General features: G+C 43.1%; 1 protein-coding gene and 1 long non-coding RNA gene across 5 annotated transcripts in view; one reads left to right on the plus strand and one right to left on the minus strand.

Annotated features, from left to right (window-relative positions):
• Positions 1 to 2,051: 2,051 nt before the first annotated feature.
• LOC309363733 lies at positions 2,052 to 17,379 on the minus strand. Of its 3 annotated transcripts, none has more exons than XR_014165556.1 (4): positions 17,302 to 17,379; positions 14,236 to 14,356; positions 11,883 to 12,056; positions 2,052 to 2,090 (listed from the first exon to the last, which is right to left on the minus strand). It is a non-coding gene; the product is annotated as an uncharacterized lncRNA (long non-coding RNA). The 3 variants fall into 3 exon arrangements; XR_014165558.1 differs by lacking the exon at positions 14,236 to 14,356 and adding an exon at positions 15,667 to 15,768 and having other exon boundaries at positions 17,302 to 17,365; XR_014165557.1 differs by lacking the exon at positions 14,236 to 14,356 and having other exon boundaries at positions 17,302 to 17,373.
• The window catches only part of DPYSL3 (dihydropyrimidinase like 3), a 57,058-nt gene continuing 51,145 nt past the window's right edge, over positions 16,138 to 22,050 (plus strand). The window contains exon 1 of one of the 2 annotated variants that reach the window (XM_081900115.1): positions 16,138 to 17,029. In XM_081900115.1, the coding sequence (XP_081756241.1) occupies positions 16,673 to 17,029 (357 nt within the window). In that variant the 5' untranslated portion in view covers positions 16,138 to 16,672. The remainder of the gene's footprint in view (positions 17,030 to 22,050) is intronic. The other variant, XM_081900116.1, reaches the window with a different exon arrangement.

Genomic DNA, 22,050 nt, shown 5'->3' on the forward strand with positions numbered 1-22,050 from the left:
GGTAGGAAGTCTGGTGTGGGAAGAATCCCAAAGGCTTGACAGAGAGACCTGGAGGGCCACATTTGATCTCCAATCATGAGATTTCCCAGCCTTACAGTACCTTCCAGGGACTGCCAATGCAGCACCCATGCACAACAGTACCTCCTATGGCACCTGCAAAAGGTCTCAGTAAATATCCACTCAAAAATCCACAATGCACAAGAAACAGATTGGTCTTCCTGTTTCCACTGTCTTAGCCTCTCCCATACTGAACACACCCCTTAACAAGACCAGGTTTCATTGGATGCCGGACCTGGGCACCTACCCTCTTTCCATTATGAACAGAGGAGAGGGACAAAGAGCTTCTTTAGGAGAGTGTGGTGGTAGATGATGTAGGAGACTTTTCCCATTGGTGGGGAAGGGGCTGAGGGTGGCATGCTCCCATCATTCTGTGGTCCTGCCTCTTTTTCCGCTCTCTTGGATGTGGCAGCCATTGTGTGTTAATGTTACTCTCCCACAGCCATCGTTTTGTATTATGCCACACACCCCACAGCATCCAAGTTATTGGTACCCACGACACTTTTCCAAAATTCCAAATGTGCCAACAAAGGTTGGCAACTCCTACTAACTATACACTATATCCTAGGAGAACTTGTTAATTCATGCTAATTCTCCTGCTGCTTTATGCGGATGGCTTTAAACAATAATGATTCTACTTTTATTCACCCTCTCCTCCTCCTTAAAAAATAAATAAATCTGTGCCTCACATTGTCAGTTCTTGGCCATGTTTTCCTGTTCCTGGTGACATGTGGCAAAGCAGATATGTGGAATAAAGAATTGTCCAAAGGTAAGTGGTGGAAATGTTGTCAATTTGGATAAGTAGCAGTTTAGGAAAAGGGGGTTGGGTGGGGCCTGTTCCAGCACCTGAAACAAAAGCAGTAGGAAAGGTTTTGGCTTAGAATAAAAAATAAAAATCTGAGATTCAGTTCACAGCATTTAGAACATCTGTTTTTCCTGACATGCAACATGTTCTGTTTTAGAATATAAAGAACTTAAACATATTTTCATCTGTTCCTACTTTGTCCAGCAGCCGTTGTTTCTCAAAACAAACTTCTGCCAATATCTAGGTTCATTTGATGGCCAAAAGTATGTCTCTCTGTAGGCTTTCTTTTGCATGTCTCTTCTTTCAAGTGCAAAGCATTAAAAAATAAACTCCAAATGCTGAACATACGACTCTCCTCCATCCCAGAGGCTGAGATACTTAGAAATCTGCTTTTAGAAACAAACTGTCAAACAATGAAAGTGGGATCAGCTTTGTTTTTCATGCCTTCAATGGAAATAAATGGTTTGCATCCTGGTATTTAAAGCCTCGTTGTTCCCTGTAAAAACCCTCCAGTTTATAATGCTAGCCTAAATAAAATATTTACTTATTTTACGCTTAATATTTTTCCTTAATGTAAGACAGAGTCACTTTCTGAGCATAACAGACAGTTTCTACTCCAGGGCTTTGCATGGGACAAGCAGATGCTAATTTGAGGAGAGAGGTGAATACAAATTTTGGGTTGGAAGGGAAGCAGATCATGAAACTTGTATTGGGGGGAAAAACCAACAACTTGGAAATTGTGTGGATAAGATCCCTTGTCTTACTGAGGTGGATTCTGCTGTTTCATACACAACGCATTTCTCCTGGTCAGGTTGGAGGTACTCTGGCCTTATAACTGATCATCAGTAGAGCACATGGTTCAGTTCCTAGCATCTCATCTAAAAAGGATGGTGATATGATAAGAAATATTTCTGACCTGGAGAGCTAAATCATAGAATTATGGAATCATGGAGTTGGAAGGGACCCTGAGAATAATCTAGTCCAAACCTCTGCAATGCAGGAATATACAGCTTTCCCTTACATGGATGGAACCTGCAGCCTTGTTGTTATCAGCACCATGCTCTAACCAACTGAGCTACCCATTTGACCAAATGGACAAATACTGAGCGAGATGGATCTGGCAGAAGGCAGATCCATATGCTCCTGACACATTACCGCAGGTGTATCATGACCTGAAGACACATCCTGTAGAAGACAGGAGACCAGCTGGGAATCTTGTGCATGTCATCTTAAGTTCCATGGAAGAAAGGCAGGATATAACATAATCACAAGTATTTATTATTTCAAACATTCATATCTGCCTTCCCATCTTTTAGTGCCCAGGATGGCTTATTTAAGATCAGACGATTATTTTTAGAAATCAGCTAATACATGGAAATATGGAAACAAAAACCCAACCATATGCCCAAACACATAAAAAACTAAGTCTGAGAAGCAGGGCAACTAACAGTGAGCAGCCATCAGGAAAATGCCTTGATGTGTAAAAGATGGCACTGACTCAGTTTTTCTGCAGTGGGTGTTCCAAAGACTGCAAATGCAAGGGTCCTTCACCACATACTTTGCTTCTGAAATGGGAGGACTTGGAGCAGGGCTTGCACCGATGACTTCAGTGGATAAACAATTTCATATAGGAGGAGGCAGGTCTTCAGAAATGCCAGTCGTAAACCTAAATCCCAGTCTGGCCACTGAAGGTCATAACCTAGCTATGTTAGAAGGTCATAGCACTAGCTATGTTCGTGGTGTTACACAATTTGTAGTGAGAACTTGTAAAGCAAACAAGGAAGTCTTCTAATAGACCTCTGGGAAGACATTTTAATTCTGTTTGCTGGGTTTTGTTTTTACTTCTTGAAGTTCCTAATAGGCTTATATGCACCCTTGTGTGGTGGCAACCATTGGAGATTACACTGACAGGAGCATCTCCTCTGCTGTACTTAAAATGGGTGCAACGGGGGCCTCCATGGTGGTGGTACAGCCCCCAATCATTCATGCAGTCACTGCGTGGTATTGCTTTCCTCAAGCATGAAATGAATGCAAATGCAACAAGCTATTTATATAGAGTACAATAATAAAAATAACTATAATTTCTTAGGAATGTAATATTGGCTCTGAAGAAGCATATGCTAACCTAAGATTAAAGCTCATTGCTTTAACCTGGCGATCCACGACCAGCTGGGATCAAGACACTGAAATGCCTTTGAATTCTTTGCCAAGTTAAGCCTTTAAGTGACAAAATAAATATATTTGCTTGGGTGGACCACGACAGAATTGCTGCCATTGCTTGGAGAGATGAGTCATGCATCAGATTAACCGCTGGCAGACTCTTTACAAAAGGCCAAACAGATTCTGGAGACTGCCTGTGTTTGGTCGCTTCATAAAGCTCTTTCTAGGGTGAATCCCATTGGTGCAGAGCATAGGATCAGGATTCAAAGCACTTTCCCAATGTACCAGTGGAGATTTCTTGCTTTGAAGATGCAACATGAAGACACAACAGTGCAGCACATCCTGTTTTGGCTATGTGGGACAACCATTGAAAGTAGTGCAGGAGACATAGCAATGTAAAGAAAAACTCTGCTCACTTTCAGCCTTAACAATTCTGAGTTATTGTTAACATTATTCCTAGCTGTGCAAAATGCCGAGGGCTGCCCTTCTGCCAGGCCTACTTTCTTAGAAGAGGAAATATATAATTACAGTGTCCTTCCCATTGTAATTTCCCTTTATTGCATTTTCAATAGATGATCTATGGTGCTAGCTATATATCAGCTATGCCAATCGGGTTAGTCCCTCATTACTTGTCTTCTGTGTACAATTACGAAAGGGTGCTGTCTCCAGATCCACCAGAAAACCATTTTAATATCATTTCCCACTGATGTGGTGATAGCAGAGAAAAGAGGAATTTCCTCCTAAGGACTTGACTTTCAGATGGTTGGTTTGGGATGAACAAGGAGTATGTATGTGTGTGCGGGCAGACAGTTATTTCCTTGGTATTATTCCTTATTTCATTTGTGTTATCTGCCTTCTTCCAAGGAGTTCATATATTCAAGATAATTGTGAAAGGATGAGACAAAAATCATGGTGTGGCAGTTAGAGCAGTTTTTTTCTAACTACAGTTGTACCTCGGGTTACAGACGCTTCAGGTTACAGATGCTTCAGGTTACAGACTCTGCTAACCCAGAAATAGTACCTCGGGTTAAGAACTTTGCTTCAGGATGAGAACAGAAATCATGTGGTGGTGGCTTGGCAGCAGCGGGAGGCACCATTAGCTAAAGTGGTACCTCAGGTTAAGAACAGTTTCAGGTTAAGAATGGACCTCCAGAACGAATTAAGTTCTTAACCCAAGGTACCACTGTAGTGCACTCCAGCTATGCTGGCTGGGATTGATGGATGTTCTGGTCCAAAACAGCTGGAAGGCCCAGGCTGGAGAAGCCTAAGATACAGCAATGGCCTAGGGCTGTGAAGACTGAAGTTCAAATCCCTGATCCGGCATGAAGCTTACTGAGTGACTCTGGGACAGTCCTGAACTCTCAGTCTAACCCACCTCTCGGGGGAGAACCACATGCACCATCCTAAACTTCTTGGGACACAAATGCACTCCATCCCTTAAAATGGTGTGGAGTGCGGAGCAAAAGTGTTTGGAAAACAAATACTGAGCAACAGTGTTTACCTGATGTTAGCTTTCTTCTTCTTCTTTGGGAACAAAGATAAAGTGCAGCTGGTATGAGACAGGATGTAACTGACTTAAAGACAAACATTAAGAGGAATGTTGTGGTCATGGCCCTGAAAGCAGCTGTTTGTGTGTAATCACCAAAATATTTTATTCTCCAAGCACCTAAATCATTTGACCCACATGAGACAATCCAGAAACATAAAGACTCAGGGATAGGGAAAATTGTCCCTCGGTGTCTATAAATAACTCTCATGCCCAATGTAAAATAGAGCAAGAATAAAAACTAGATTTATTATACCACAGTGCTCCATTGGTTTCAACTGAGGTGACCCACATCTGAGGGAGGGATGCTACTAATATTTTTTTTTTAATCACTGCACCGTAGAAGCACTTTAGAGTTGAAATATCAGCTGAGATCTGTGTTGCTGAGGATGGTCTATAGTTCAGTGGTAGAGTAAGTGCTTTGAATGCAAAAAATCCTAAAGTCCAAACTCAGGCATCTCCCGTTAGAGGATTTCAAAGCAGGGCTGAGAAAGGCCTTTGTGAGTCAGAGTTGACAGCACTAGGCTAAAGGTAGTGGGTAGGAGGTAGATCATGGCACCTTCCCTCTGCTGGGGTCTGCGTGCAAAAAATGCTGGCATAGTTGGAGATAAAGTGATAATGCAAAACACTTTTCAAGTTCTTAAGCAAAAATGCAAAGTCAGAATCACTTAACACAACTCAGTTATGTCTTATATGTTAAGACAAGCTGAATGTGCATTCTTTGTAAAGTTAAAAATGCATCAGCGGACACGAAGCAGTTATCCCTCCCCACCTTGCCTTACAATGGCCCTGGGCATTCCTACTGGGCATCAGTGGGTTGCTTATTACTGCTGCTTGAAGAGGAATCAGTGTTGGTTTTTTTTTTTGTTAAAAATGTAAAGTATCAGTGAAGAACCTTTTTCAGCATGAGGACCAGATTCCCTTCTGGGCCACCTTTTGAGAGTGATATAAATTTTACCTTTGTGCAGGCTAGTCTGCACACACTAATATATACTGCAGTCTCCCATCTAGACAAACAAGAGTTTGCCAAAGTTCAAGGGCACATTGCAGCCAGCCAAAAACACTTGTGGTGCAAAAGAAGGGCAGTGAGGGGTGTGGTCTGGGGAGAGTTCCATGGGCCAGAGAGAGAATCCTGGAGGGCCACATTTGGGTCTGAGGTTCTCCACCTGTCTTAAACTGTTGGAGAATGCACCTTCAGGGGTGAAGTCAAACCGCTGGAGAGTTACAGCACCTGCTGTGGCTGTAGAGACTGATAAGGGAGAGACGTGTTTTGTTGCAGCTGGGGCAGATAAAGGTGTCCAGTTGGGCTGTTACAGATGCACCATGGCGTTTCTTCTCTCTGCGCTCTTCCCAACGGTCATTCCTCCTCTGGTCACTGCTGTGGATACACAACCTGATTGTTTGTCTGCAAGTGCTGCAGTTGACTGCAAGGGACTCCCACATGGTGGGGTTAATGTTGCCACCTTTCATATCACTCTTGCAGACATCTTTGCAATGCAGAGTTGGTCTGCCAATGGGTCTGGTGCCTGAAGCTGGCTCCCCGTAGATTACACCCTTGGGTATCCTGCCATCTTCCATTCTGTGGAGATGGAGTAGACGTCACTGAGACAGGAGTGTGAACATGCTGGGAACATGTGGGCTTGGGAAAGCACATCTCTGCTTGAGACTCTGTACTGCTAACTGATGCCCAAGGCTGCCTTCTACTAATCCCTTTACAGTGGTACCTCAGGTTAAGTACTTAATTCGTTCCAGAGGTCCGTTCTTAACCTGAAACTGTTCTTAACCTGAGGTACCACTTTAGCTAATGGGGCCTCCCGCTGCCGCCACGCTGATGGAGCATGATTTCTGTTCTCATCCTGAAGCAAAGTTCTTAACCCGAGGTACTATTTCTGGGTTAGTGGAGTCTGTAACCTGAAGCGTATGTATCCTGAATTGTATGTAACCCAAGGTACCACTGTATAGAAAAGACCTTTTAAAAAATTACACACTCTGGAAAACTGGGCCCTAATTTCCTGATAACACCAAGGTTTCCAGTTGTTAGAAAAGCCACATTGCACGTAAAGAGGAAGCTGATAATTGCAGTGTTTCCACTTTCCTCCAGATCTCCATTCAGTTTTTATCACACAGTTTGGCTTACTGTAGAGAGTTTGGAAAAAGAGGTCTACTAAAAATAAAGAGGTGTTTGATAACACATGTTTTGATGAATCATCTACGAATCATTTTTGGGAGACGCTGAAATTAGACAAAACACCAGAAAATATGTTGTGGCATTCCGTCTTGCCTTGGTAGGGGACATACAGACAGAGTAGTAAACCAACAGGAATTTGCTATTAGTAACTTGGTTTCTGTCATTTGCATAATAGCAAAATGTAAGAAATGTTTCCCACAATTACATATACTAAAAATTATGGTGAAAATCAAGTGTTTTTTCCCCCATGACATGTTCATAAAGACAATTTAGTTAACAATTATTCTCAATTTTCACAAAACCTAGCTAGCAGACCCACAACAAGCAACAAAGAAAATGCACAATGAATTCTAGGAGTCAAAAAATTATAGAACACCATACCATGTGGAGTGGTTATGTCTCATTTCATTAACTAATCCGCCTGTGAAAAGGGATTTGCTTAAAGGATATTTTGAAGAAGGCTGGACAATTCTGCTTCATTCATAGTTGTTCGTACAAATTGCTTGGCAAAGCACTTGGGAGCTTCTTAGCATTTCCAAGTGTCTGATGCTGAAATAGTATTTCTGTCATTTCTGTAAGTATTTTAAAAATTAGTTTACTTTTCTGTAAAGCAATCTGACATGAAAAAGAATTGGGTTGCTGAATGAAGAATATGACATTATAGGGCAGGAGTTCAAAGTATTGTATGTTAAGTCTCAGAAACTAAACGAGAAATTTAAATGTGACTATGGCTTTCTCCTGAAGGGTTTGGAAAATCCCAAACATGCTCACTTGTCATCAGTAACAGACCCTCCAAGTGTCCCTATTTTCCAGAGACAGTCCTGGATTTACTGAAGCCATCCCAGTTTCTGATTTGATCAAAGAATGTCTTACTTTTCGTTAAGATGTCTCTATTTTCATCAGAGAAATGTTGGAGTGTATGCATTAAAGGTTGCAGCGCATGACAACAAAAGTACAGAAGGCAGCTGAATTCTTCTGTTTGGCCTTCTCGGTTGTGGCACCCTCCCTGTGGAACTCCCTCCCTTCAGATGTCAAGGAGATAACTACATAAAGAAGACATCTGAAGGCAGCCCTGTACCAGGAAGTTTTTAATATTTGATGTTTTACTATGCTTTCATACAGTGCTTTTTTCTGGGGGGACACAGGGGTATGCATACCCCTAACCATTTTGTGAATCTAACAGGAGAAGAAACTAAAATATATATATTTTTAAGTTTCTTCTCTAACATGGTGAATCGTCAGTTCCGTCGCTACCCCCGATGGTGGCCTCATTTCCTGTCATGGTGTTTCCTGAGTCTCAGACGGAAGCGAGCATTTAATGTGTGAAGTAGGAGTTGGAAACTAGCACGGTGACTGGTCAGTTTCATTGTTACCACCTCCGATGGTGGCTTCATTTATTTTCCTTGTGATTTTCTTGAGTCAAAATGAGAGTACCCCTAAACATTTTTTTAGGAGGAAAAAAATATGAAATATATATTTCATATATGCTGTAAACTGCCCAGACTGGGTGGGTATAACAACAACAACAACAACAACAACAACAACAACAACAACAACATATTTTATGGGGAAAGCCTTATGTGTAGTTATCCCTTTTTTTAGTGTTGACTCTGGAATAAGTGTAGTCATTTTGCATTTGGGACAATTTTACTTCTTTTCCAGGTTGTCAAGACTTTGGCTGTTCATTTTAAAATTAATCATACAGTATTTGGCTGCATCCTGCCCTGATTAGTTCTCCATTTCCAGGATTCTTATTCTGAAATATATAGTACACACAGTTACATTATGCTTGATAGGCAACTGTTTTATAATTCCTCATTCCAGCCATGGTCGCCCCTGCTTCACCTCAGTACTATTAAAGTATTCCACCCTTTTCTTTCTAACACTGAACATGAGCATTTCTACTTACTGACCCATGCTTAATGGCACACCCCTCCTTTTCTTTTTTGCTCTCTCCTAATACTGAGTAGTTATGGACAATTTCTAAGCCATTTGGAAATGAGGCTAATGCTGGGAAATATTTGTATCTTCTAATTGGATTGTGCTTGGTACTGTCAAGTAGCACACACAGCTTTGACATTATTAATATTTCAGACGATAATACTGTAAAAGGAGTCACTTGGAGATTTGTCATCCATTTAAGTAATGCAACAGAATAATGAGGTTTTGAGACAGAGCCATTAGCTGCTCTTGCATGGCTGTCTGGTTAAGATGCTGCTATTTGAAAGTCTATCAGCGCCAATCCTTGATATTTTGCTGCTTAATCAACTTCCTCTCCCACCCCCACCCCCAACCTCAATATGATGCTCCCTTCTTTCCTCTTTGCAGTAGTGTGTACCTGATCTGCCATTCTCATGAGATACCACAACCAAGGTGGTGGGGTTGTGCTACAGAGGGCTCTGGAGTGGGAACTTTGTGGATAGTCAGGGGGCACAGAGTGAGAGAGTTCAATCAGGATATATGGAGGGGGGAAGTGTTAAAGCTCTCTCCTCTGCATGCTACGGTCCTGATCCAGCTTCTCCCCACCCCAACAAACAAACAAGAAACAAGAAACCTCAACAGTGTATGAGCAAACTGTGTAACAATCATCATATCTAGTTTGGCGGCAATATCACTTTGTGCAGGAAATCCAGACAGCAGCTACTTCTAACTTCCCTGGGTGGCTTGTACAAAGGGAAAAGGGGAAATTTGCTGCTCCCCTAAACTTGCCTCCTAGTCTGTTCCTTGCACCATTCAGACCTACCTTTCTCCAGAAGATGTTCCTAAAAGTACTATTTTGCCTAAGTCCACAGAGTCTTGGGTTTTTTTACCCAACATTTGCTATTTTAAGTGTGAAATGGAAAATAGCCCTTTGTATTGTGAAATGCAAAAACTGTTTAAAGAGTAAAAAAAACAAAAACATGCCTGAATCTCTACTATGCAGTGGGTGGTGAAAATCAGGGCTCATTTAGTGATCATTTGTTTCCATTCCATTCCATTCCATTATTTTCCTTACCCACAGACCATTGTTGGTTTTGGAGTCCGTTATACAGACAGTGGTGTGTATGAGAGGAAGAATTTATTGTTTTGAGAGTTTTCTCCTGCGAATCTTACTAATCACTGATAGACTTTTCTTAAACAAAACTCATTGTGGCTTCTGACATCAGCTTCACAGATGACTTCAGTCATGAGAATAAGTCAGAGATGGTAGCAGAGGGAACCAGACATGCTGACAATTATCTCTGAGAATGGCTGTTGTGTTATGTTGCACAGTCATTGAGTCTAGTCAATGAAAGTCTAGTCAGCAGATCTTGAGAAAAAACACAAAAAACTGATAGCAGTCAGAGCCCTGTGAGTGGTCTGCTGCTTTCTAGCTGAAGTTATAGATCTGGTCAGTTCTGGACTGTGTAAGTATGTGATATAATAAAGGGTGACCCAAAAGTAGCTATACATTCAATCAATCAATGGATTATTTTTCTTTACTGATATTGCGAATGATGAGAACTTGAGTCAAGAACAAAGAAACTGGATTCTAAAGCAGTATACCTACTTTTGGGCCACCCTGTATATAATAAATAAATATTTTCATGCAAACATTCATAAGGGACAATTCACATAACTGTGCACAGAAAGAAAAACACCGCAAACTGAGCTGTGCACACAGCAGACTCCCATGGTTTTTACAGTGGTGTCTAACATTAAACAGGATGCTTGTGGCTGTATAAATGGATTCTACCTTTGGGCACGCCCAGATTCATTTACACTACCCTTTCTTCACCTACTTACATACCGAACAGAGGAATCTGTTAGTATGGGCAACCATCTGAAGTGAGCTAGGAACTAAGAGTTGTGGGACATGTCAGAAGCTAGGAGTAAAGAGAAATAAAGAGTTAGCAGGAACTAAAAGACCAACTACGGTGCAGAAGCAAAGGACAAACTGGGAGACAGGGCTAAGGAATACAATAACATCCTGCTGAGGAAAGACTTCATTCCTCAAGCAGGAATCCAATTTTCTCTCCTGTCCAGAAGCATCCAATGGCTAGCCTGAGTGGGGAGACTCAGTACAGGACCAGAGGGTACCTCACTGAAATCTGCCATTTGGCAGGTCACTTGCTCACCACACAGGGCAGCTCTCTGTGTGATTCTAGCAGCTTTCTCCTGATACACTGAAATCCCATTTATTTGTTTTTCCACAAGAGATCCATAATCCTTAATTCCCTATCAATAAATTGCAATCCAGGACCTTTGTGGTGTAGTCAGTGACTGCATGGTAAAGATGCTATTTTGACAGTGACTATGGTGTTCTCATGACCACTTAATAAAAATCATATGAACCCTATTCTGCTCTACCTACTAACTCTTATGATTATGATTAAATGTATGCAACAGATTCAGAGACCACTGAAAGATGATGCCTAATCTCTTGGTATACAGTTGCTTTCTGAATAACAGTAAGAGTAAATGTGACATTGAATTGTTTTAAAGAAGCCCTTAAATAGGAGCAAAAGTATATCATTAATACCGTATTTACTCGAATTTAATGCTCACTTTTTTTGTTACATTGCAAAAATTACATTGCAAAAATTAAGGTGCGTATTAGATTCAATGGCGCATTTACGTTCACCAGCAAATAATTTTTTTGTTTTGTTTCAAAGTTATGAAAATTGAGGTGTGCATTAGATTCGATGGCGCACTAGACTCGAGTGACTATGGTAATTGAATAAGTGTAATAATATGTACAGTATTATGCATTATAATGTAATCACACAAACGCACACACCCTCCACAAGTAGTGGCTTTGACAGTTGTAGAAACTTAATCGGTGTTGAAGACTACATTCTTTGGGTTCTTGTAACACTGATTAGACTGTGAGTTCAAGATCAGCATTATATCTTTCACAAGGAAGAATTACTACAACTTAAAATGGAGTCATCATGAAAATAACAATGGTAAGCAGTCCAGAGTTATCTTTGATTTTAACATACATTTGGGACCAATAAAATCTCTTTTAGTGAATACTTCATGCGAGATGTGCAGATTCATCATTTCACTCCTTTTACCTTGTCACACATTTAAGGAATGCTTTGCTGTGGAGCAGGATTTGCAGTTTCCTAGCTTGCCAACATTTTTGTGCGTCTGCAACTTACTGTCTCAGATGAATCCTTATTTTTTACTTTAGAGCAGCAGCTTGTTGGGAATTCATGAAACTTGTAGCTGTCACACTTTGGTTTACAGTAATCAAGCCTGCACATTTTCCAGAAGCATAGCCATGTCAGTTCGTTTTAGCAAAAACAACGAGGGGCACGGTGGAACCTTAAAGACTTGCACAATGTGGGGGGGGGGGGAAAGGACTTAGCAACACAGAGCTTTGAAGCCTGTTGTCATGATGCACTTCAACATTTATACTAAACCATACCACAAAAAGCAAACTTGGTCATCAAGCAGTCAAAACAAATAGTCTCATAAACAAACTGTATCACACAACTCTACCTGTGCATATATATCAATATAGAGTTTGCAGGCAAAAAATAAATGGCAAGTAAATATGATTATGTGTGTTGCTATTTTCTGCTTTATGTGAAGTTGCCTTTATTCATTCTTTCATATATATATATATAGAAGAAAGCACCAGCCTGAAGATGACGAGTGAGACCTCGTCGAAACGTCGCCTAGACACCCCAACTTTTACACGGGAAGACACCCGAGGACACCAAAACCTGCATTCCTGTACCCGTGAAAATCTACGAAAGCATATATATATATATATATATATGCAGGTTTTGGTGTCCTCGGGTGTCTTCCCGTGTAAAAGTTGGGGTGTCTAGGCGACGTTTCGACGAGGTCTCACTCGTCATCTTCAGGCTGGTGCTTTCGGCTTCTTGTTACTGGAACAGAGCAGGATCTCAGTGTTTGAGTTCCTATAAATACTGTTGAGGGGGTGTGGTGTATAGCCTCCAATGTTCTGGGCAGAGAGGAAGTTCCCAGGCTAGTGTGCCTTTTCTTCTTTTGTTCCTTAATTACTTGAGGGATATCTTGAGTGATTTCTTGAGTGATATCCTGAGTACCACTTAGGTGGGTCATTAGGTGTGGATTAGTTGCTAAAGTCTTTGTGTCTTGACCTCTTGAACTTTGTGAAGAGTTTTTCTGAGAAGATGGCTGTACTGCACTTAGTTGTGCTCTGGCTTGGCTTCGTGTATAGGGGCGAGCTGTGGTTTTGTGGCCTGTGTCAGCCAGATCTGTGTAGGGATTGCAGGGGGGTGCAGCATCCGGAGGTGCCACCATGGTTTGGCTACTGGATGGTGTCTGTAATTTATCTGTGGAGAGGGTCTGGGTTTGGGTCTGGTGTGGTTGATTGGTGATAGCGTTCTGTGTGCCTCTGGATCTGGTGTCAGTTTTTGTGGGGAGGGCTAATTTCCAGATGTCTGGCAAGCGGGATGTGTCGTCACGCTTGTTCATGTTGTGAGGGTGTTTCTCTATCTCGATGGCTTCCATGATTATTCTCTTGTGGTGATGTTCCATGTTAAAGAGCAATTTGGAATCTGCAAAATTAATTTCGTGTCCTGTTTCTTTCATGTGTTGGAAAAGAGAGGAAGTTTTTTCTTCTTTTTTGACGGCATTCTTGTGTTCTGCGATACGTGCATTTATTCGTCTGTTTGTTTGTCCAATGTACGTGGCTGTTCAAGAGGTCAAGACACAAAGACTTTAGCAACTAATCCACACCTAATGACCCACCTAAGTGGTACTCAGGATATCACTCAAGAAATCACTCAAGATATCCCTCAAGTAATTAAGGAACAAAAGAAGAAAAGGCACACTAGCCTGGGAACTTCCTCTCTGCCCAGAACATTGGAGGCTATACACCACACCCCCTCAACAGTATTTATAGGAACTCAAACACTGAGATCCTGCTCTGTTCCAGTAACAAGAAGCCGAAAGCACCAGCCTGAAGATGACGAGTGAGACCTCGTCGAAACGTCGCCTAGACACCCCAACTTTTACACGGGAAGACACCCGAGGACACCAAAACCTGCATTCCTGTACCCGTGAAAATCTACGAAAGCATATATATATATATATATATATATAATTTAATTTATCAGTTGCTTTATCTTGCCTGGGGCAACCTAAAACAACTTACAACCAAACAAACATACAATAAATCTCACATAGATACATTAAAACCAAGGGAAAAGATAAAAGCATTAAACACATCCCAATCACTTTTAAAAGCCACAGATAGTTAAAAGCCAAAGGCCTGGTATCTAAAGATATATAATGATGGTGCCAGGCACACCTGCCTGGGGACAGCATTCCACAAATGGGAAGTAACCGCACAAAAGGACTGTTCTTGTGTTGCCACCCTGCACACCTCTTGTGGAGAAGGCACACAAAGAAGGGCCTCAGATAAGGAGCGCAGGATCTGGGTTTGTTCACATTGTGAGAGGTGGGCCTTGAGGTATTTAGAACTACTGTTCTTTTATGGAAAAGAGTTTCCCTTACCTTAAGTTACTCTAGGCAGGCAGAAATCAGTACATAAAGTCCTTCCTGGCATGGATAGATGGATGGAAAAAGATACATCTGTTGATTTCTGCCTCTCATGCAATTCTTAACAGAAGCAACTCTACAAATTATAAGTGAGCCTCTGGTAAGCTATAGTTTTCACTAAGCAAATGTGTTATTATCTATGTGCCTAATGTTGACCTCAGTGAGATTCTGAATGCATGCTGTACCATCATGCCTTTACTTCAACGTCTTTATTTAGGGAGAGATATGATTTAATTTAGCTATAAGTCTTGTGATTATAGATGCGTGTGGAAATATAAAATCATGGCTTCTGTTAGAAAATAAACTTCAGTTTGGAAGAAAAAAGAGGCCTCAGTCCCGAGCAGTCTTACATGCCTTAAACTTTCATGGATAAAAGTGAAATTCTGCATAACATTATGTTCCTTCATTATGCTCTCTTGAGCTAGATAGGGTTGCCATATTTTGAAGAGCAAAAAAGAAGACACATTTGCCAACTTATACTTTTAACTATGGATCTCTATGACTCTCATCATGAAAAAGAGAATGTGTCCTGGAAAAAGAGGACATATGGCAACCCTAGCTAGAAACTATTATCAGTTCCAGTTCCTGGCCTCGGGGAGTAATGATGATGAGGCAAAACAAGAATTGGCCTTTTCTGCAGTGGCTCCCCAGTTGTGGAATGCTCTCTCTTACATTGCCTTTAGGTGCCTGACAAAAATGTTCGCCTTCAACCAGGCCTTGGGCTGATTGTCATCCAATCTCTTTTGAATGTGTTGTGGAAGAGGTGTTTATTGGGTTGTTTTTGTTTTTATTATGTATTTTGTGGTTTTTTTATATTGTAGTTTTGTGTTGGGAACTGCCCAGAGATTTACAGATAAAAGATGGTATCCAAATGTAATAAATAATAATAATTTAGAACATGAGCATGGAACATTTTCCTTACGTTACTAAATAACTGCACTCAGCTTCCATACATCTGGGATTTAGGAGGAGAGGTATCCATGTTTTATTTTAGAAATGAAATACTCCCAAACTTGCTACCTTTCGATTGCAATCTTCCTGTAACTTTAATATCTACATGGCGTACAGAAATTCATTTGGTGCAGTGGCCCCCATCCCTGCATCTCCATGCCAGGAAAAATGGCACCTGCTGAACTTATGCCCACAATGTGGTTGTTGGAAGGCATGGGGATTCCACCTATTGTCACAATAGGGTAGGATGTCACTGGTTGTGAGCACCATAGGGGAACCTCCGGCCCATGGGCCTAATTTGGCCCACCTGGCTGCTACAAATGCCTTGGAAGGTCGTTTTTTAGCAAGCCCCACTTGCTAAAGTCCTATTTGACACCAACTGCCATTTTTGGCAGCATTCCGCATGTTAAGACTTATATTTGTTATGTTTCTTACGTTTATGCATGTTGTGCACAGTAGAAGTAACCTGGGGAAAGAGGTTTGGGCATACATTTGATAAACCACCAAATGCCTTCTTCCGTTCTGCGAGTCCAATTCCTATTAAAAACACAGGAGGTCCAGATAAGGAACCTCTCACCAATGGCCAGAGATGATGGAAATTGTAGTTCAGCAACATCTCAAGGACCACAGATACCCCCCACACACCTGATGTAGGGGGGCATAAGGAACCTCTCAGGCTAGGAGCCAACTCCTGGGGGCAGAGTTCCCTTTGGCGCCCCCTAAAATATTTGAGAGGGCCAGCCCCCCAAGTTGATGGGCATTGCCATTCAACTAGGGTGTGTGCACCGCATCATGTGACCTATTTTTCTTTCCCCGCCCCTCAAATATTTTATTCAAATTGGCACTTCTCCCTCTCCCAACCCCACCCCTTAGCAGTTGTGTGACAAGCAGGAGTTCAGCCGGTGAAGTTTCTTTCCTGGCATGTTTCCCCCCTCCCCTCCCCCAACAAACTACTGCGAATAAGGGACACAGATTAAAAAAAAGTAGGCCGTCCTGTCAGGGACGTCGCGAGGATGGAGGCGAGCCGCTGCTGCCTGAGGGCTTCGGCGCCGGGCGCTTCAGGTGCCCGCCGTTGACGTTACACAAGCGCAGCCTAAGAAGAGCGGGCGCCGTTTCCCCCTCACGGCAGCGGCGGCCGGTGCTCGTCGTGTGAGGAGAAGTCCTCGTGGCCGGCCGGGCAGCCCTGCCGCCGCCGCCGCCTCCCTCTCTCCCTCCCTCCCATCAGGCGCTCTTTCTCCCTCTCTCCCCGTCAGCCAGTCACTCCGCGCTTGAGCTGAGGCGCGGCGGCTGCGGCAGAGGAGCCGGCTGAGGCGCGCTCTCCCCCCTTCCCGCCTCCTTCTCCTTCCTCGCAGGCAGGCGAAAGGGGCTCGACTTGCCACCCGGCGGCGGCGGCGGCTTGGGCTCCCGAGCGTTGTTTGGCGCTGCCTTGCCTGCGGCGGCCATGACCTCGAGCGGCAGGCGGAGAGGCCGGGAGCGAGGGGAGCCTCACCAGCAGGAGGAGGATGAGGAGCTGCCCGTGTACCTGGCGCGCCCGGGCACCGCCGACCAAGTGCCCCGCCAGAAGTATGGCGGGATGTTCTGCAGCGTGGAGGGCGCCTTCGAGAGCAAGACGCTCGACTTCGCGGCGCTCAGCGTCGGGCAGAGAGGGGCCCGGAGAGCCCCGTCGCGGCAGCAGGAGCCCCAGCAGCCCCCGCCGGAGCCCGACGCGCCCCCGGACGAAGCCCCGGCCCGCAGCGTCGAAATCCGGGCCCGCTCCGGCAAGGAGCGCCTGCAAAACCTCGACTACGAGGATTACAAGGTAAGGGGGGAGGGTTGGGGAGTCCCTCAAGGGTCAGAGAGGAGGCAAGGGGACCGCGGAAAGGGGTGGGGGGTGTCGGTGGGTGGCATCTCTGAGATGGGAAACAAAAGATGAGGCGATGAGGGCGAGGGAGACCCGTAGCCTGATCTGGAGGGGTGTGTAATGTGTGTGTTCGTGTCGACGGCTCTTTGTGGAACCTGTTTACTCGCGAGTAAAGCGCCCCCGAATCCCAGCCTTCGGCAGCTGGGCTGACACGAGGCAAAACTACTTACTTCTGGGCTTGTGCGTGATCTGCCCTCCTGAGAAACGTCCGAAGCATCTTTCGAACATCTCGCCCTCGTCAAGCTGCGAAGCGGTTAAAATTCAACAGAAGTTAAAACAAAACGGCACGAATCCTACTTGGCCGTACATTTTTACGGCCTGTTCCGAAGTTGATGATGGCTGTTAAGACGGTTACTAAGAGAGAGAGGCCCCTAGCGCCCCCCCTTCCTCCTGAAAAATAAACTTAGCAACTAAATAATGTGTAGATGAGGCATCTTTTCAACACTTATGCCATGTGTTCCCTGACGTTCCCGATAAGCCCTTGCAGCTAGGAGTAATTCTGGTAAGATATCAGGGTTTAGGGATGTAAGAAACAACTCTACATACTCTTAGTGGTGCCTGGATCTTAATTGTAGAGGTCACGTGACCACATTCTAATTATTATTCACCATCCCTGTGAATGAATCAGTTGCTCATTCTGCTCTGTATATATGCTGAATCTTCTTTATTGCTCACAGAGGTTGTGGTTAACCAAGAGGAGGCTCTACAACTTTTTTCTGTTTCTTTTCAAGAGAAAAAGGGAGAGACAGCTTTTCTTTGCCATCAGCCTGTACTGCACAAGTCGAGTGTCAGCATTTTTAAAGTTATTAACTTAAAAGCTCTATGTCCTATGTTCCAAGAATGGTCAAGTAAGCCAATCAGGAGAGAATGCAGTCAACTTATGCCAGGATTGGTTACTTTAAACTCAGTCCTCCCCATTTTCTTCATAAAAAGGATGAACTTGGAACTTAATTTAAATGGCTTGACTTTCAAAAGTTTGACCTTATAAGGAGCAGCTGAATAAAACAGGAACACCTTAAATATTGCATCATAGAAGTAAGAACTCTTTTGTTAGAGGTTACACTTTTAGGTTTTAAAAGTGGCCTAAGCATTCTTTTTTTAGGGACGCAGGTGGTGCTGTGGGTTAAACCACAGAGCCTAGGACTTGCCAATCAGAAGGTCGGTGGTTCGAATCCCCGCAACAGGGTGAGCTCCCATTGCTCAGTCCCTGCTCCTGCCAACCTAGCAGTTTGAAAGCACGTCAAAGTGCAAGTAGATAAATAGGTACCGTTCCGGCAGGAAGGTAAACAGCGTTTCCGTGCGCTGCTCTGGTTCGCCAGAAGTGGCTTAGTCATGCTGGTCACATGACCCGGAAGCTGTACGCCGGCTCCCTCGGCCAATAAAGTGAGATGAGCGCCGCAACCCCAGAGTTGGCCACGACTGGACCTAATAGTCAGGAGTCCCTTTACCTTTAAGCATTCTTTTGGGATCCAAGAATTTCCAAGTCATTTATAAATAGCCTTTATATTCCGTTGGTCTTACCTACTGCAAAACAGGAAAAATACCTGAGAACTACTAAAAATAAGTGTCCTGTCTTCTAACCCCATCCCAGTTATATTTCAGGAAATCTTCTCTGAGCTGACACCAACAAAAGTTGGTACCTGAAATCAGGGGTGCGTTTTTCTGATTTCAGTCAGTATGTTTCCTTGAGCTCATGTTTTGTTTGTAGCCTTGGCTAGTATACAGGTGACTGGTGAGTGATACCTACTCCTTTAAGACTATGCACACATTAGTGGCTTAAAATGCAGCAAAGTTGTAGTCCCCATCCTCCCTGCTGTGTTTTAAGTCACATTTGCCAAGTTGCTGTGCACACCAGAGAGGGGGCAAGGATGTCTTCACCCAATGCACATTACCTGTTTGTTTTCCTCAAGCCTACAACCCACTTAAGGGACGCGGGTGGCGCTGTGGGTAAAACCTCAGCGCCTAGGACTTGCCGATTGCATGGTCGGCGGTTCGAATCCCCACGGTGGGGTGCGCTCCCGTCGTTCGGTCCCAGCGCCTGCCAACCTAGCAGTTCGAAAGCACCCCTGGGTGCAAGTAGATAAATAGGGACTGCTTACCAGCGGGAAGGTAAACGGCGTTCTGCGTGCTGCGCTGGCTCGCCAGATGCAGCTTGTCACGCTGCCCACGTGACCCGGAAGTGTCTGCGGACAGCACTGGCTCCCGGCTTCTAGAGTGAGATGAGCGCACAACCCTAGAGTCTGTCAAGACTGGCCCGTACGGGCAGGGGTACCTTTACCTTACAACCCACTCACCCTGAGCTTCTGCTCATGGAGCTGTCATCTGTGCAAGTAAATGTACATACTTCACCTTAATTTTGAAATGATTGTGGATTACGTTTTCAAATCAGATGAAAGCTGATTTGAGGGAAAATGCATGAAATAGCAGTGTTTCTCAAGAAACTACATATGGATTGTGGCTGATGTCATGTGGACATGGCTTCAAATGCCAGTAGTGGAAGTGCACTGGAGTCAGAGTTAAGTGCTAAGTGTACATAGCTGGTGTTACTGATAGATGCTTCATACATGATAATTTCCATACAGACCTAACAAGTGTGGCAATGAAACAGAACCACTGTTATGTATGTGGTAGAGCTTAAGTTTTGCTGCAAGAACATGAATCAATAATATAATGCCAATATTATTTACGCAATGTATATATTTGACACAAATAAGGTTTTTCTGATAAGTCTTAAGTGATGGTTTACATTGTTAGTTACTCCATGCAGGAGAAAGCCACCATGCATTAACTAGTTCTGAGTTCTAAAGAGGATGGAACTGTGCCAGATACGGGCATAAGTATTGGTTGGAAATTCTCCTGTCCATTTCTAGGTCAGTGTGGGCTGCTTCAGTGAAGTCAGCTGGAGCTGAAATCATCCATAGAATGAATTCCTATTTCATATGATTCAGTAAGGTTGCTGCTTTGCTAAGGGGCTGCCTTAACAGAAAAAGGCTAATTTCACACTGAACTTCAGTTCATCCAGCTGTAGATGAGCACCGGATCCTTGAGACTGGGACAACAGATCCTTTGTCACATGTAAGAGCTGGCACCCCTTTAACTGTCTAAGCCAAATAAACTGATTTGAAGATTAAGTTCTTAAGCAATGAATAGGTTATAAACGAACTGCTCATAAATGCTTATAATGGTATAATAACTTCTTTTTCTCTGATTCTGCCTAGATCTGTATTGATCTAGGGTTGTTAGTTCAGGTATTCCTGATCTGAAACTTTGGAAGAGAGCTGTGCTGGATTTTTAGCTGTGGTAGGTTTTTCTTCAAAAAGGTGCAAAGAACATTGATTTATTAGTACTGTGCTGCCTTTCAAACAGCTTTTGCTAAATATTTGCCAAAAGGGTCTGCCATGACACAGACTTTCAGCTACCAACTTTCGATCCAATTCCTATCTTACTATTTAGTCTTGTTTATTCCACCATTCTTCCAAGGAGCTCCTGGGAGAGTACATGGTATTCTCCCCCTTAGTATTTTTTCTTGCAACAACCCTGTGAGGTCAGTTAGGCTGAAATATAATGACTGTCACCCATTGGGGATTTGAACCCAGGCCTCCCAGATCCTGCACTTAAGCCACTGCAACACACTGTTTCTCTTAGGATCGAGACAGCATTATCACACATTTTTTTTCTTTACTAAACAAATAAGATGTGTGGTGATCCTGGCTGGGGCTGGAACATGAGGAAACTTCAACCATTTGTCCCCACCACTGTTCCAATCTGGATTGAGTGGGGGAGAGTTGCAGTTGTTATTTTCTCCTAGAACATTGGCAGTCTCTGGGCTGTGTGTGTGTGCAATCCAGATCAGGACTGTGTTGAGGACAAATGGTTGGAGCCCCCTCACCCACCTTTGGTCCAGAATAGGATTGGGGATTCCTGCAGCTGCTATTGAGTTAATAAAACTAGTATGCAAGGGCTAGTCATGTGTTAACATAATATCTTTGTTCCTTTGTGCATTACAATTTACATTAGTGCATAGGCTGAACCTCAGCCCTTGAACACCCTGGAAGCTCTATTGCCCCACTAGGAAAAATGTACAACACTCATTTATTTGGGAAGCCTATATCCTGCCTTTCCTCTAAAATAAACCCCAAGCTAGTTTAGAGAAAGAAAATTCAACACCACAAGTATAGTAAACCATGTTCAAAATATTAAAAACAGCAGACAAAAACAGTTACAGGACTATAGCCAAATTTACCAATAGAAGAAATATCACTATCACCACATAAAAGACCCTCTCTCTGGTAACTACCTCCACATCCTCTAAAGGCAAGTTTGTGAACACTCACAAATATCAATGTTTTTTTTCCAAAACAAAGTTGATATGAGTAGTAATTTCTGATAATAAAAAAAGACCACAGGACATGCCCACATTGTATGCCTCAAAGAGGGTTTTCAGCGTTATGTTGCCAACATCTTTCTGGACTAATCAACCCCTTCCTTATAAAGGTGCTGGGGAGTTCCATATACAGACTTCCTTTTTTCATTGAATCAATCTCAATTTTAAATCTAAACAAATACCACATATTGATGCTATAGCAACTTTCCGTCGATTGGAAAACATCTAACTCTGTTCCATTTGTCTCCAAGATCCTGAACATCAATTTTACAACATTTCTATAAACAAGTAATATGGGTTTAATCTTCAAACATCCATTTTCTCCAGGAGATGCTGAGGCTTTCAAAGCTGATGGTCCAAAAATAGACTAAAATGTGCTGTAGTTGAAGGTATTGCCATTCAGCACTAGTGAGTCAAGTGGTATGTAACCTGCAAAACTGAAAATGGCAAAAAAATCCATCTAATCCTGTTAAGTGGTCTAGCATGTAAATAAATATCACTTCAATCCACATCTACTATTTTATTATTTATTTTC

Source organism: Podarcis melisellensis (assembly GCF_964234715.1).
Source record: "Podarcis melisellensis genome assembly, chromosome: 2".
Lineage (NCBI taxonomy): Eukaryota > Metazoa > Chordata > Lepidosauria > Squamata > Lacertidae > Podarcis > Podarcis melisellensis.